The 16,708-nt window shown below is 42.6% G+C and overlaps 1 protein-coding gene across 4 annotated transcripts in view; it reads left to right on the top strand.

Annotated features, from left to right (window-relative positions):
- Positions 1-16,708, top strand: part of ITPR1 (inositol 1,4,5-trisphosphate receptor type 1) — a 291,524-nt gene that overhangs the window by 229,633 nt on the left and 45,183 nt on the right. For all 4 annotated transcript variants that reach the window (XM_063121590.1, XM_063121591.1, XM_063121589.1 and 1 more), the window contains 7 exons: positions 1,286-1,542; positions 3,281-3,481; positions 5,593-5,703; positions 7,660-7,755; positions 9,256-9,378; positions 12,336-12,440; positions 15,941-16,133. In XM_063121590.1, coding sequence (XP_062977660.1) covers positions 1,286-1,542; positions 3,281-3,481; positions 5,593-5,703; positions 7,660-7,755; positions 9,256-9,378; positions 12,336-12,440; positions 15,941-16,133 — 1,086 coding nt within the window. The remainder of the gene's footprint in view (positions 1-1,285; positions 1,543-3,280; positions 3,482-5,592; positions 5,704-7,659; positions 7,756-9,255; positions 9,379-12,335; positions 12,441-15,940; positions 16,134-16,708) is intronic.

The raw sequence follows: 16,708 nt of genomic DNA, 5'->3' as shown, positions 1-16,708 counted from the left end.
CATGGGAGTTAAGAGTTCAGTCCTGCCCATGGCATCATTTCCCCTCTTCATCTTCTTGGGATATGGCAGTTGTTGAAATAGTGACTGGTATTCTTAACATTAGTGTGCCACCTAGCTTGAGTATCTTGGCATGTTGCTTAATCGTTGCGTTAAATACACTGCTCTCCAAGCAGGGGGACTAGAATTCTTTATTTGAAAAGCAGACGTATATTCTCAATATGGAACAGAGGTAGATTAAGATCTCAAACATCTCCCCCACCCCACTTTTGTACTCTATTCTCATGTACCAGTACATATTTTGTTGCCAATAATATGAAACACAAGAGGTTGCTCTCCAGTAATACATTATCCGTGTCCCAGAAATATGAACTGATGCATCAGATGCTCATATACAAATCGGAAAAAGTAGCATGAACATGGTAAGATATCAGATCTTCGGGAGCATAACTTTTTGCTCTATTTTGCATTTTAAATACGAAAAGAGATAGTAGTAGAAATCCTAAATACAGTTTATAAAATAAGTATATTAAGACATCCATGAGGGAGAGAAAAGGCTGTGAGGCACGATACTTTGACAACTTAAATCACTGCCCAATCACTACTTCCAATATATATAATTTATTTATTTACAATATTTATATACCACTCCCCATTGAAAATTTCAGAGCGGTGTAGAAGGTAAAATTAAAATAAAAACAGAATAATATATATATGGGCTGGATCCAGGTTTGTTAGAGTTAGAGCAGACCCATTGAAATTAAATCCCACTGATTTCAGTGAGTCTGCTCTAAGTATGAGTAAGTTCAAATTCAACCCAATATGTAGAAGTCTAAAAAACTAGTAAATACTTGCATTGATCCTAATGGTTCACTCTGTTGTTAGAAGGCATTCTTTCTACAAACAAGTCAAAAGGTTCGGATCCAAGTTGTTTTGTTTCACATCCTGGTTGTTTCTGTGAAAATTTCTAGACCTACCAGCAAGTGTCTTTTAAGCATCATATACTTTTTTTTAAAACTGGTGTATACCTATCTAATCTTTAAGAGATTAGCCTTATCATTAAAGAAGTATATTTTTGTGCCTTGTTGAGAAGAAAAATGAGATGAGTCAGGCTGGTTTATTAAACTCATTATACTAATTTGAATACATTTACTAAAGAAGGCAGAATGCTTGGTGGCCAATGTGTAAATGGTGAATTGCTGGAAGTGGTGAATGGGTCTGCTTAGTGATTTGGTCATCATTTGCTAATGGGGTGTATTATTTTGTGTTGTATCACTGTGTGTTGTAGCATTGAGGGAGCCTATGACCCAGATAACAGAGGAAGCGAGAGATCAGTTGGTTGAGGCCTCTTCTGCTACAAGGAAGGCATATAACACTTACAGGAGGGAAGCTGATCCCGATGACCATTATTCAGCTGCAGATGGAGCACAGGCTGCAGCAGACAAAAACAAAGATGAATTGGAGATGAGTCCTGTCATCACAATAATGCAGCCCATCCTGCGTTTCTTGCAGTTGCTGTGTGAAAACCACAATCGGGACCTGCAGGTATGCTAGTTAATTGCATGTTAGACTCTCTTAATGTTATCTTCCCAGTAGGAGAACATGGAGCAAAATGTCCCTTTGACATTGAAGAGACATTGGAGAGATCGTATAAAACAGTCTTACGATAGATGGTGGATTGACAGGGAAAAGAGACTTGTAGTAAAAAATAATAATTGTGCAATTTTGAGTGTTTATATGGAATGCCGAAATGTTCACAGGAGGAGCTCAATTAATATTTGGGACAAGCTGGAGCGATGTGTGTGTGTGTGTTCAGACATCTCTAATAATAGGATACCCTCCTTCACCAAGAAATGTTTTTTTAAAAACAAACAAGTACACTAATTCAGACCAAATATGCCAGAATGGAACAGTTTCTCCTCTCATAGAGGTCAGATTTAAAGCACAGTGAAATTTAACAATACCATTCTCACAAACAAGACATCTAGGCTACTTCTGAATACCCGCCCTGCCCTCCCATGAAGTCTGTATGGAAGATGAATTAGTTGGTCAAACTCAGGAAAAGATACTCAAAAAATAAAAATAAAGGAGGTGGTCCTTGCCCCTTCCACAAGGCAGACTAAAGGGAAAGTGCTGTTTGGTGCCACTCTATTTGGGCAAGACTTGTCTGCCTGAGTCATGGGCTGGGGAATACACCCCTTTCAGAAGCTGGCACTTAGATTCCCAAGCCAGGGGTATATGTAAACAGTCAGGAGATGGTGGAACTTCTGCCATCTACATGGAGAGAAGCTGGGAAAAGTTCCTCCTCAGTTCTCCTTCTCTTGTTGTCAAAATTGCTTGGCTGCTTCAGTTGACACCCCCCCCCATTTCTTTCATATGGAAGAGCAGATAATAATGTGAGTCCCCACCTTTATTCTAAAGTATTAGGGACTATATACAGGTTTACCACCTCAGTTGCCATTTGTGAAAACTAGGCCTCCAGAACTGTTGTGGTGATGTGCTGTAGAATCTAGGGGGATACCTCGTCTACCCCTTTGTGTTGAAAGGCACCAGTACCCACTGTAGGAAAGCTTATCCTGCTATCCACTTGTTCAGACATCGTGGAAAAGGGCTCTCCATATGAGGGGGTAACCTGATTTGACTGGATTCATGGAGAGCCTTTTCCAACACTATATGGCCTTAGCTAGAAGGGGACGATCCCCGGGATCGTCCCTGTGCATTCACATGATCCTAGGGGATCCTAGGATCAGGGAGGGATGATCCCTCTCTTTCCCAGGGATTTTGCCCTCCCCTTTCGCTCAGCCGAGACCGCGGAATGTGTGGCCGGGTGCCGCGGTCCCGGCTCCTTGCGTTTCCTCACGAAGAGCTGGGACCCGCGCACCCCCATTGGGTGGGGAGCAGAGAAAGTAATTTTATTTTTAAAAAACTTTACCTTTTGGTGCTCGAGCACGCCTGTTGCTTTAAAAAAAATGGCGGGCGCAACACCTCTCCCTCTGAGGCTATTGTGCGCCGCGTGTGTACAGAGGGGGAGATCTTGCGATAAAAATATTGTGGGATCTTCACCCCTCTGTCACACTAGACCACTAGGTCTAGCTAAGGCCTATGAATGTGTAGACAGTGAAGAACTATTTCAGCACAGGACTATTGTTTTTGTTGTTTTAAGATATGTGTAAGTAGACTGCCTGATATTAATTTTCATATATACTGAGCTGAGTTAATGTTAAAAATAAATAAAATGGAACTTTCTTTCTTCCATTTTTTTTTAAAAAATACCCATTTATAGAACTTTCTACGTTGCCAAAACAACAAGACTAATTACAACTTAGTGTGTGAGACATTGCAATTTCTGGACTGTATTTGTGGAAGTACAACTGGAGGGCTTGGACTTCTTGGGCTGTACATTAACGAGAAGAATGTAGCACTGATCAATCAGACGCTGGAAAGTTTGACAGAATACTGCCAAGGGCCATGCCATGAAAATCAGGTAATGCATGTGCTACCATGGAACACATGACAAACTTGCAAAATTGAGGATCCAATGGGAAGCTTGGAACTGTAAGAATTTTTCATGCTTGAACAATTATTATTATTATTATTATTATTATTATTATTATTATTATACGTTTATTTACCACTGAATACATTAGAATCTCTTAGTGTTTCACAACATTAGGATGCAATATTAAAAACACAATATTAAAGCACAGCATAAAAACAACAATAAAGGAGTTGTGAAATGGAAAAGTAAAATGGAATGGCATAATTGGTTTACTTATGGCCCAGGGAAAGTGTGTCTTCAGGAGGCCACATTTATGCCTCCTGAGCCATAAGCGGGAGGTCTTTCCAAATGGTGGGTGCTGCTAGGGAGAAGGCCCACTGTCTGCGTACTTCATGGCGACATTTAAAATTCTAGTTCATAGTGTTAAAGAAAAAATTGTATGCGGTATGGTGGTGTTGCAGGCAGCAAGGCCAGTTCTCACTGAGGCACATGGTAATGGCCCAGTTTGAATGTTACGACAAACCACCACTTTTTAAAATTCTTTGTTAACATGAATAAGCCCAATCACTCTCATTGCAAATGGGAGTGGCTAAACAACCCCGAGACTTTCTATCTATGGTTTGGTAAGCATTATGTGCAAACCAGGAACTCTGGCTTTTCTCTCTCCCTATGGTTTGGTTTTGGGTTTTTCTTTGGCTTGTCAGGGGAGAGAAAGCCAGAATCTCTGGTTTGAATATAGCACTATCCAAAGTACGGATGGAAAGTCCATGGGTTGTTCAGCTGTTCCTGTTTGCAACGAGAGTAATTTCACAGGTTTCCAGGTGACATAATAAAAATTGGCAACAAGACCTCGAAACATCAGAAGTGGTAGCCACCTCCCATTGAACCGAACATCTTCATCAATGCAGTATCCTCTAGGGCTGTGCAAATCCGAGCCTTGGATTCGAATAATTGAAGCATGATGGCCATTTTATGATAGATCCGCCATTTTAATGTAGAGCCCTAGGCCCCCATACAGCCTACAACTCTGTACTCACCGGGGCCCAGGAACAGAGGGCATACGTATATTCACCACCGCCATCGCCCGCTCCTCTGCGCCATCACTCGCTGCTGACGACATCGGCCTCCTCTGCGAGATTGCTGGCGTCTTCGCGAGATCACCGGTGTCTGCAAGATTGCCAGCAGAGACTGATCTTGCAGAGATGCCAGCAATCTCACGGAGGAGGAGCCCGATATCACTGACAGTGGGCGATGGCCCTCACAGGCACTGCATGCTGGGAGTTGTAGGCTGTATGAGGGCCTAGGGCTGTGCATTGAAATGGTATATCCGTCGTAAAATGGCCATCGTGCTTTGATTATTCGAATCCACAGCTCGGATTTGCACAGCCCTAGTATCCTCCACTCTGTCTTATTCACTGCAAGGGAATATGGAATTGCTGTTCTTTGAAAAGACTTTGTTACAAATAGACAATAATTGCATTAATAAGGGTGTAATCCTATTGAGAAGACTGTAAGCTTCCAAACTCAGAGCCATCCATTGCAAAGTGAGAGGAGCAACGAAAGCAATCTTTGTCTCTGCACTTGACCTGCTCTACATTTCAGCCAGACAGGCTTTTTCGCCCATCCAGCTGGGGCTCTGTGGAGTGGGAGGGAAAGAGGCTGAGTAAGCCTGGGAATATTGCTTAAGCCAGGCTCCCCTTTCCCTCCTCTCCTAGATCACTTTTGCAACCTTGGAGAGTCAGCTGCCGTGGTTCTCTCCTCAGCAGCTGTGATGGGTGTGTGTGTGATGTGGAGCTCACATTCCTGGCTTGAGGTTGGAGCAGTGTCTTTGACTTTCAAAACCAGGAATCCAAACTAACTTATCCCCCACCTCACTCCAGACTCTGTCTAGGGGACATAAGATTGCTCCCCCCCTCACTCCCCCCACCCCCGTTAATGAAATAGAAGCAATGTAGTTTACTATGTCACTTTTGGACCTTGGGAAGTAAAATAATGTTTTATTTTGGTATGGCCAGTGAGTTAGGAATTAAAAAATAAAAAGTATGTTGGAATATTACTTTTAACAATATTTTTCATAATTTCCCCCCTATGCACAGAACTGCATTGCTACTCATGAGTCCAATGGTATTGATATAATTACAGCATTAATTCTCAATGACATCAATCCACTGGGAAAGAAACGCATGGATCTTGTATTAGAACTGAAGGCAAGTAAATACTTTTAACTATGAAAATGGACAGTGTTACAACAGCAAACAAAAGCTTCTGAGCAGACTGGAGAGAATGGTGGGCTTGTAAGACAATAATTTTAGCAGGGTCACTTAGCGCCCAGGGCACATTGCTACTGCACGGATATTTTAAAAAGTAGTTTTTAATAAAGATTTTAATAAGATTTTATTTGAAAAAGCTCACCTGTTCTTAAGTTATGTTGTAGAGTTTGTGAGACCTCACATGATATAAATTCAAAAACTGCATTTTAAAAGTTAATTAAGTATGAATATTTAACTGTGAATATGCAATTTTCAGGATTATGTCAGCATGTTAAGGAGACCAGGATGTTTCATGAGAGCAGGATGTCACAATCCTACACTACCGTCAGGTGAAGCATAGTGGTCTTTCACACAAGTGGAGAGAATACAGATGTTGAGGAAACAGAATGAGGAAATATTCACCTATGCACCAGGGAGCCAGCCTAAAACCCTGACAGCTTGCAGCCAGATTTTATAATGGGACAAAAGCTGTAGCAAGATTGGCACAAGCCATTCCATGCCAATTCTGATCAATTAGTTAAGATTAAGGTTGATTAGGGTGGAATTTCGAGCATACGGGAAATAAGTTACAATGAAATCACTGGGGCTAAATTCTATTCTGCATAAGTGTATGAATGTCTGTGGATAGTTACTGAACAGTTATTTAAGTTCTAATATAAATGGAGAAGTTGGTGTCAGTTTCAGCTTGTGCTGAAACAAATACTATTCACAGATACTGTGCCTTTGAAAACTTGTCTCAAAAGTAAACAAATTTACATTTATTCTGCAGTAAATGTACTTACTTACCTTGTTGAAATGCAAGTTTTGAATCTTGATTAAAGTGGGACCTTCAACACAATGTTTTAGTATATCCACACCCATCATCAAAGGTAGGCATGGTTGGGCACAGGTAAGGACCCACATCCTAGGAAGGACCCACTGGCAAAGGTCCTCTGAGGTTGCTACTGCAACCTGCTTTTTCACCTTCCTCTCACTCTGGACCAGTCAAGAGTGATGATGAGAAGGAGGAACTGCAAATGCCGCTGCCTATTTGCTCTCACTTGTTCTTTGCCAGTCAAGCAAGTAAGTAGTAGCAAGGATGAGAAAGAGTATAAGAAGTAACATCAGCTAGTCACAATAGCCATGAGAAGGTAGGGGAGGAGGAGGAGTTTCATGAGTCAGGAAAGAAAAAAAGGCCACATTTACTCCCACCCCTCAGAGACCTTAACTTGGTAAGCCAAAGGGCTTCCTACTGGAGCCTGAGCATTTTATAACTATGCAGCAGCAGTTCTTAAGAATGAACCATCCTTGTATAGTACAGAAGAAGAGGGTTTTTTAAAACCTCATTGCATACATTACCCTAACCCAAATCTCTGTCATCCAGGATACTTGAGGTAAGCCTGCCTTTCCTATTATGGAATCCTCCAGATGTGCTGGACTGCAACTCCCATCATTTTGCTGGGGATGATGGGGTTTTAAATTCCTTTTTCTGTTACATTTCTACATGCTTAAGCAGTCCCCCAGATATATAGAAGCCATTACCTTATTTCTGAATGATCCCATTCCAGTTTCAAACACCTGAGCTCGCTATTAAGAATGTTGATATTCTTATATTTTGTGTGTTGTATTTTGTGTCTTATATTTTGCGTGTTGGCTGAAACCTATTTTGTATATTGTTATTTCTAAGGGCTTAAGTAACCTCAATGGTTCTTAATAAGAGATTCAGCTTTCTTGCTTTGTCTTATAACTTGAGGTCTTTCCAGTTTGTTCATCTTTGGTGCTTTGCCATCAGCCGGGTTTTAGCAAAATATGGGGTTTGAAATAGTCAGATAGATTTATGCTTTTCTCCTGAGCTATTTATGCTTTAGTTATGCACAGAAGTGTTATCAACCATCTTTCCTTTACTTCCACCAGAACAATGCCTCTAAGTTACTCTTGGCAATAATGGAAAGTAGGCATGACAGCGAGAATGCAGAAAGGATCCTTTATAACATGAGACCAAAAGAACTGGTAAGTTTCCAAGAATATGCTCCCAAGTTTCTACGGGTAGAAATTAATTTGGCAGCCTGGAATTATCTTGTTGCCAGTTGCGTGACTAAGATCATACTGTTTGGGACCTTGCAAACCTGGCCCTTTTGTTAACTGAGCTCTACTGTGCTCAACAGTAAATTGGAAGTTTTTGATAATTTAGTCAAAAGTTTTATGCAAATAATGGCTTTAAATTTGGTTTAGCCTGCATGCATAAGAAGTGGTTCCTTCTACTGCAACCAATGCCTTGTGTTAACTGGGTTACTCTGTAGAAGCAAAACCAACAGAGTTCTGTGGCATCTGTGGACAGTGAAGATGTTGACAGATTACAGAAACATACAGGTCAAGCATGGGAGAGGAAATCTGTTGTACAAAGTGGGATAAAACAGTAAAGGGGTACGTCCTGAAGCACTGTAGCTTGGATCCAGACCTTGGTTCTGCCGGTGGAAGAGGGGCAACATTTGACAATTTCCCTTTTCCCCTGCAGACCATTCTGGTTTGGAGGGTTGGGGGGCTTACTGGAACAGTGTGGGAACTGGCACTTGGGGGGGGGTCTGCAATAGTCATCTCCTCCCCTTACACCAGCGAGATGTCTTTGCTGGATCAAAGTCTTCAGGAGATGGAAGAAGCCCTTCTCTTCACAGAAGCGAAAACTTGGATCCAACCCTATATGTTACGTTACAGGGCCTATGAGAAATTGCAAGGAGTGGGGAGCCCATGACCAAAGCAGTGGACAGCTCCAAAATAGGAATTTCCCCTTTCCTCCCAAGCAAGTAGGGGATAAAATCCCAGTAGCATCTGAGACCAGTCTGGCAGGTGGGAAGCTATGATGGTCCCTCTGCCAACTCTGTGTCTTTGAAAACCAGGAAGGAAAGGAATAGAAAACATCTGGGGTTACATGACCATACTCTGTGGATCCTCAAATTTATTTTGATAGATGGCTAATCAGTTTCATAGTTTGTTGATAAGAAGTGACAGTATACCGGCTTGACTAGTGGTTTAAATATAACAAGAACCATTTAACAGCTTCAAAGAGTTCTTTCCCATCCAGCATTAACAGATGACAAAATGCAGGCTGAAAGACTGTGAACTCACCATGTTCTGCCTTAGTTGTAGCAGTTGACTGAGAAAAGAGTATGATGCAATGTATGATCCAGCAACAGAGGGGTGAGCTGGGGATAAAGTTTCAGTCTTTATTTTGGCTTTCGTTCCACTGAGTGAAATGATTTCTGATGTTGACTAAGTCTGACAACAATACCCACTGCACATATATGCATATATATAACACCAGAGACCCTTAATTCAAAGGGGAGGAGGGAATCAATGTAGAATTCCTTTAGAAGAGTTTCCTTCCAGAAAATCTGAGGTAGAATGAGAATACCAATCAGTCTGTAGGTTTGAATGTTATTTTGACTTCTTTTATCTTGGTCTTCGGTGGTGGTGGATTTTTCAATTTTGAGCTGGGTTGATCTTTTTCCTCAGGTGGAAGTAATTAAGAAGGCGTATCTGCAAGGTGAGGTTGAGTTTGAGGATGGAGAGAATGGTGAAGACCTTGCTGCATCTCCTAGAAATGTGGGGCATAATATTTACATATTAGCCCACCAGGTATGATTACATTTATACAAGAGGAATTTGACACCAAAGACTACAAGCCATTTATTCCATAGTAATAGGGCCTAGGAAATTCAGTTCAGGTGTGACCACATGAAGAGGCATCTTGTTGGGGCTTCGATGCCCTAAGGGCACAATCTATGTTAACTGGGGCATGCTGGGAGTTGTAGGACTTTTTCTGTCTCAACATGCATAGGATTGTAGTGACTCTAATCTCTGTTGGCATAGGGCAGCTGTGTTGTTTCTGTACACTGATCCTGCTGGCTTACACAAATAAGGGCAGTCATGGGGTAGCCCAGATGCTGCATTCTCCTGGTAGGAATGTTGCATGAAGCTCAGCATAGCCTAGTACTTCCTCTTTGTCCCCAGGTACTGCTTGTCCTGGATTTCTGTCCTACACATAGAGTGTAGGAAGCTCAGATTCAGGATTGCTTAAGGCTACTTCATGAAAAACAGCTTGTCAGCTGTCCTCTTCAGTCATCATGTGCAATCAGCACCTGCCCATGCTATTGGCTCATCACTGAAATAGACAGGGCATGCTGGAAGTGTGAAGGGAAAAGGCAAGAATGTTTTCAGTGAGATACAAGCCACTGCCACCAATTGTGCTATGCATGGTTGCCCCAAACCTGCATTTATTCCTATTGTCTGGCCCTCTTGGTTTGAATTGATAAATCAGTCTCTCCAAATAAGTGGTTTGTTATGGCAGCTTTTTCCCACTCTGTGCTGCTGCATCCAAATCATTTGTTGTCAAGCATTCTGACAGCTTTCAGTTCAGCTGTCTGTGAGCAAATCACTTGCGAATTGCCTGTCTTTAAGTCTGTATCAAGCTGATATACTTCACATAACAAAATTCACTGCACTCCAGATCAAAGAAAATTGAGTTGTTTGCATTTCATAGATAGGGATTGATGGTTGGTCATTTATTTATTTATTTATTTATTTATTTATTTATTTAAGTATTTTTATGCCGCCATTCAGCCAAAAAAGGCTCTCATGGCGGCTTACAAAAGTATTTCTTGACAGTCCCTGCCCACAGGCTTACAATCTAAAAGACATGACACAAAAGGAAAGGGGATTGGGAGGGAGGAGGAGGAGGGGGAAAAGGAAAGCAAATTCAGGCACTACAATCTTAGTTGGAAAGTTCAGCAGTTACAGGGGACAGCAGGAGGGAGGGGGCTCTCAGCTGGAGCTGGACCCAGGCACGGTGGAGAGATGCCTGGCTGCTGCTTCCTCCCTCACTGGTGGCCTCTGCAGTGACAGTTGGTAGCAGGAGGGAGGGGGCTCTCAGCTGGAGCTGGACCCAGGCATGGTGGAGAGGTGCCTGGCTGCTGCTTCCTCCCTCACTGGTGGCCTCTGCAGAGACAGTTGGTAGCAGGAGGGAGGGGGCTCTCAGCTGGAGCTGGACCCAGGCATGGTGGAGAGGTGCCTGGCTGCTGCTTCCTCCCTCCCTCACTGGTGGCCTCTGCAGAGACAGTTGGTAGCAGGAGGGAGGGGGCTCTCAGCTGGAGCTGGACCCAGGCACGGTGGAGAGATGCCTGGCTGCTGCTTCCTCCCTCACTGGTGGCCTCTGCAGAGACAGTTGGTAGCAGGAGGGAGGGGGCTCTCAGCTAGAGCTGGACCCAGGCACGGTGGAGAGGTGCCTGGCTGCTGCTTCCTCCCTCCCTCACTGGTGGCCTCTGCAGAGACAGTTGGTAGCAGGAGGGAGGGGGCTCTCAGCTGGAGCTGGACCCAGGCATGGTGGAGAGGTGCCTGGCTGCTGCTTCCTCCCTCACTGGTGGCCTCTGCAGAGACAGTTGGTAGCAGGAGGGAGGGGGCTCTCAGCTGGAGCTGGACCCAGGCATGGTGGAGAGGTGCCTGGCTGCTGCTTCCTCCCTCACTGATGGCCTCTCCAGAGACAGTTGGTGGCAGGAGGGAGGGGGCTCTCAGCTGGAGCTGGATCCAGGCATGGTGGAGAGGTGCCTGGCTGCTGCTTCCTCCCTCACTGGTGGCCTCTGCAGAGACAGTTGGTAGCAGGAGGGAGGGGGCTCTCAGCTGGAGCTGGACCCAGGTCATACAATTGTTCATAAAATTACAGAAAGAAGGTGATGGTGGTGGTTGATGGCTAGTGGGGTTTTTTTAATGCGTTTTACTTCTTTTTCATAGAATCATAGAATCATAGACTAGCAGAGTTGGAAGGGGCCTACAAGGCCATCGAGTCCAACCCCCTGCTCAATGCAGGAATCCACCCTAAAGCATCCCTGACAGATGGTTGTCCGGCTGCCTCTTGAATGCCTCTAGTGTGGGAGAGCCCACAACCTCCCTAGGTAGCTGATTCCATTGTCGCACTGCTCTAACAGTCAGGAAGTTTTTCCTGATGTCCAGCCGGAATCTGGCTTCCTTTAACTTGAGCCCGTTATTCCGTGTCCTGCACTCTGGGAGGATCGAGAAGAGATCCTGGCCCTCCTCTGTGTGACAACCTTTTTGTATGTGTGTGGGTTCCCCACCACCACCACCACCACCCACACAGTTTTGACTTGGGTTTTTTTTTTTTTTTTTGTAAACTCTAACTATTATATCTGTATTTAATAATGGGACCTTTGCCATAAGTCATGTGTATTTCTTGTGAGCCTGTATTCTTGTATGGAAAGTGTATTCATGCCCCACAGCAATGGTCATCCCTGGATCCTTGCACTAAAATACATTCATATCCAGGGTTCATGTCACGCTTTCAAACATTAAACTATAAAGGAAGGACAAAATAATTATAGTGGAAAGCCTGTTCTTGAGTTAAAGCAGGAAAGTAACTCCTGCTCTTGCTGCTCCATCCTAGGTCTGACCCCATTCAGGTCTGTACATGGTTTGAGTTGAAATAAAACAAGTTTACTTTTTTTTTTAGTTCTCTCAATTGTTTCAAAAATATTAAGAGCCCAATGTTAGCTTCCCTCCCCTCCATAACTATCCATTTATTTTAGCTCGCTCGTCATAACAAGGAATTGCAGAACATGTTGAAGCCTGGAGGCCAAATAGATGGAGATGAAGCTTTGGAATTCTATGCCAAGCACACGGCTCAAATTGAGGTAAAGACTACAGTGAAATTTGGTTAACCTTAGCTATGTCAGTTTAAGGAAAGGTAAACCAATTCAATGTAGTTCTTCCTGGGGTCTTAGGTATTCTAGTTTAAAAAAAATCTGTTGTATTGGCTATTCAGTTTTAAAAACATTCCTCTGAAAACTTTTAACGGGTAGGCATTTCTCCCAAACATGAAAATAGCTTGCAGCTTGCTGCCCACACTTACATATTCCCAAATCAATTGTTATAGGTATAAGAATATAAGAAGAGCCATACTGTATCAGAACAAGGGTCCATCTAGTCCAGCATTCTGTTCACATAATAGCCAACAAGATGTCAACCACAAACCTACAAGCAGGACATGCAACAGCACCATTTGGCCCATGTTTCTCAGCAACTGATGAACTTATGCTAGCATATAAAAATGTTAGAATTGTATTATTTTCTGTTAATGAACATAAATGCCTTCTGGATACTTTTTGAACTCATGATTTTCAATTTAATACAACAGGAAGTAGCCCAGCATTCTTAACTTTTTTAAATTATTTGCACAATAGCTGATGAAATTCTTGAAGATTTATTTTCATCTTTAACATGCTTTTTTTAAAAAAAAAAAAAAAGTTGCCAGTACTCTGAAAATGTGGATCTCTTGGTATCCTCTGAAATGCTTGAAATAAAGGAAAATCCTGCATTTATAGGCCAGGTTTTTCTACTCTGAAGATTTTTTTGTAATTAAAAACAATTGAAAACATAATTATGCAGGAATATGTTTAGGTTAAAGATGAGAGAAATCTTAGTATCTATAGGAATGGAATAATAACAGGGTACGCTGGGGAATTACCTTCTTTAGAGTGTTTTTCCCAATAGCACGTTGGACAGACATCTTTCACAGACATGCTTTATGACTAGGATGTCCAATCTGAGGGAATGGCCTTGGACTAAATGACCACTATGTCTTTAGCATAAGATATTGGGCTGCCCCACGGATCCTGAAAGATCCCTTTGGGTGGGAGCTTTGCCTGATCTGAAAGTTGGACTTCAGAAACATTGTAAGGCATCCTGGGATTCCTGGATCGCATACAGCTTCCTTGTTGGCCCAGGTAAATGCTAGTTTTGTTTTCAATGCTATGGTTCTACGAAAAGTTCTTTAAATTAGCTATTTGGAGGAATTAGCATGTCTACAAAGGGCCTTGCTAGACGATGCCGGATAAGCCGGCAGGGAGGCGGGGCGACGGCGCGCTAACTTTAGCGCGCGCTGCCCCGCCTCCTACACACATGACGCGCAGGGACTCCGGAAGCCCTGCAGCGTTGGCCATTTTTTTTTGTTAAAGGGGCCATGTGCGCCCCGAAGACTCTGGAGAAGGTAAGTGGTTTTTTTTACTTAAGCCCCCCCATCCGCTCCTGATCCCATGCCTCCTGCCCACTCTTTCCCCACCCTCCCTCTCCGTCCCCGATCTGTGCCACCCTCCGCCCTCCCTCCCCGTCCTCGATCTGTGCCGCCCTCCGCCATCCCCCTCTCCTGCCAGTCCGGCCTTCCCCCCCATCTCCCCCCCCCAGGATCCCCTCGGCCCGATGGGCACAGCGCTCGTATGAGCGCTGTGCCCAGTCCGTGACTTTTCCTGGCTACTCGCGAGTAGCCGCAAAAAGCCACGGACCTTGCTAGACGTTCCGCAGCCCCGGCCTCAGGCCTGGGCTGCGGAAAAGGCGCGCCATAAGCGACTTCGCTTATGGCGCGTTAGGGGAGGCTTCAGCGCGGCCTGACCCCGGATTCCCCTGTGCGTCATCTGGACGCACAGCAGGGAAACCGGGCCTCACAGCGCGCTAAGGCCTCATCTAGCAAGGCCCAAAGTGTGAGATGGTTTTCTTCCAATTACATTAAATAATGAGAAAATCTTTATAGAAATAAGAAATTGTATTTATATGGGAATGCCTTATGCATCAAAAGTAACTAGTACCTCTGAAATATTGTAGCAAATAAGTTGCTATCTAATATCTTCAAAACTGGCAATCTCCTATCCTGATTCACATTTTGATGTGGACTATGTGATAGTTTACATTTCACTATTGATAGTTGTGGTGGGCTTTAAGAAACTGGAATAAACCATTTTAACATGACCTGTACAACTCTCCGTGCTTGAATGGTTAATGAGTGAGTTGTGTGGCTCATGTTAACATGCTTTATTCCAGTTCCTTAAAGATGCACACAAATTAAAGATGCACACAAATTAAAGATGCACACAAATTTTCATATTGTTATGAATTCCCCACTTCCTCAAGCAGTGAGATGTTCCAGGGAAAGTTTGGTTTGGTTTAGCTTCCTGTAGATCAGAGAGCAATGGAAATTGTGTCTTTGTAATATTTGCTTTATTTACAAATATAACAGAGTCTAAGTGTAGACTAATTGGTACACCTACGAAGCAGCAGAGCTGCTATACTGCAGCTGTGGCACCCCAGCTGTGGAACGAGCTCCCCAGAGAGATCCGTCTGGCGCCTACACTGTACTCTTTTCGTCGCCAGCTGAAGACCTTTTTATTGTCTCAGTATTTTAACACTTAATTTTAACAAATTTAAATGTTACTGTTCTAACTCTGTATTTTAATCTTACATCAATTTTGCTGCGTGGTTTTATCCTGGTTGTGCTTTTTATATTGTATTTTGTATTTGTGTTTTTAACCAAAACACAATGTTTTATTATGGTTTTAATTTTTGTGAACCACCCAGAGAGCTTCAGCTATTGGGCAGTATAAAAATGTAATAAATAAATAAACAGTGAGAGACTTTTCACCCCAAGTTGCTGCATCTTCAGCCAATGTACAGATTAATCTCTTCTTTCTTTCTCCAAATTCCAAACTCAAAACTCCATTTTTCTGCTGTCTCTCAATCCCCTCCCTTAAACTTTTCCAAGCTCTGATGGATATCTCATTCAAAAACACACCGAAAGAAGTCCCCCAGCTATCAGGACACTAATTTATTGCTATTTGCTTCCATTGATGAAATATTAGTTGGCCATACTGGGTTGTTGACCCCTAATCTTTGTAAACCGCCCAGAGAGCTTCGACAATGGGGCGGAATATAAATGTAATAAATAAATAATAATTATCTGCCTAGCAAAGCAATAGCTGGCTAGCGTCCATAACGCTATGTATTTGATAAGGAAATGGCCTAGATATTCCCACTACTTATTTATTTATTTATTTATTTGTTGTATTTCTATACCGCCCAATAGCCGAAGCTCTCTGGGTGGTTTACAAAATTAAGACAATTCAAAACAAAACAACCTTATAAAACCATAATATAAAATACAATATAAAAGCACAATACTTACGGAACTGAAATGTTACTGATACTAAGGTGAGATGCATAAATAGTGTCACACTATTGGATATTAACAAGCATTTCAGAGGATACCAGAACATCTACATAAATAGGATTTTGCATAGGAGGAAATGGTACAGTTTCATTTTAAATCACCCCCACTCAAACCAACCCTTAATCCTCTCTTATATAGATTGTTAGATCCGATCGTACTATGGAGCAAATAGTCTTCCCTGTGCCCAGTATATGTGAGTTCCTCACCAAAGAATCGAAATTACGGATCTACTATACCACCGAGAGGGATGAACAAGGCAGTAAGATAAATGACTTCTTTATGAGATCAGAAGACCTTTTCAATGAAATGAACTGGCAGAAGAAACTAAGAGGTATGTTAGCTAGCTGCAAAAGGCCATTTTTCAAGATAGCTGTTCCAGATTTCAGACACTGCCAAGTTCTTCTCTGGATAAGAGAAAAATAGTTTCAGCCTCTGAGGCATTTTATTTGATTATTTTCATGCAAAGTTTACAACACCACATAATTTTGCTTATAATATCTTACAGTACGTATCCAGAAAGCCTTGGCTTAAACATTGGTTGTGCCTATTGCCATCTGTTTCCATATTAAATTTCTAATTAATACTTTGAAAATATACATAGGGAAGCAGCCAGAAAATTATGCAGATAGACTTCTTTGTAAAGGGAACGGTCACATATTATTCTGAGAGGCACGAGTTGGGCCCAGGATCCATATCAGATGTGTAATCTAAGGAGTAAACTAGATACCTGTGTTCAGGATCTCCTGTGGGGTTTTGTTATGTTTTATTTTAAAGACATCTGCATTGGGGTGCTAATTTGATAGAGGGAAAGAACAACAAAGAGCCTTGTGGCACCAGTCCACTTCATCAGAAGCTTGACTATTATCCTAAGCACTGGGGAAAGGTGTGTGTTTCATTTTAACCCTT

The sequence above is a fragment of the Elgaria multicarinata genome, chromosome 3 (genome assembly GCF_023053635.1).
Source record: "Elgaria multicarinata webbii isolate HBS135686 ecotype San Diego chromosome 3, rElgMul1.1.pri, whole genome shotgun sequence".
In the NCBI taxonomy this organism is placed as follows: Eukaryota; Metazoa; Chordata; class Lepidosauria; order Squamata; family Anguidae; genus Elgaria; species Elgaria multicarinata.
Note: the sequence above shows the minus strand (reverse complement) of the source record. Positions and strands in the feature narration are given on the sequence as shown.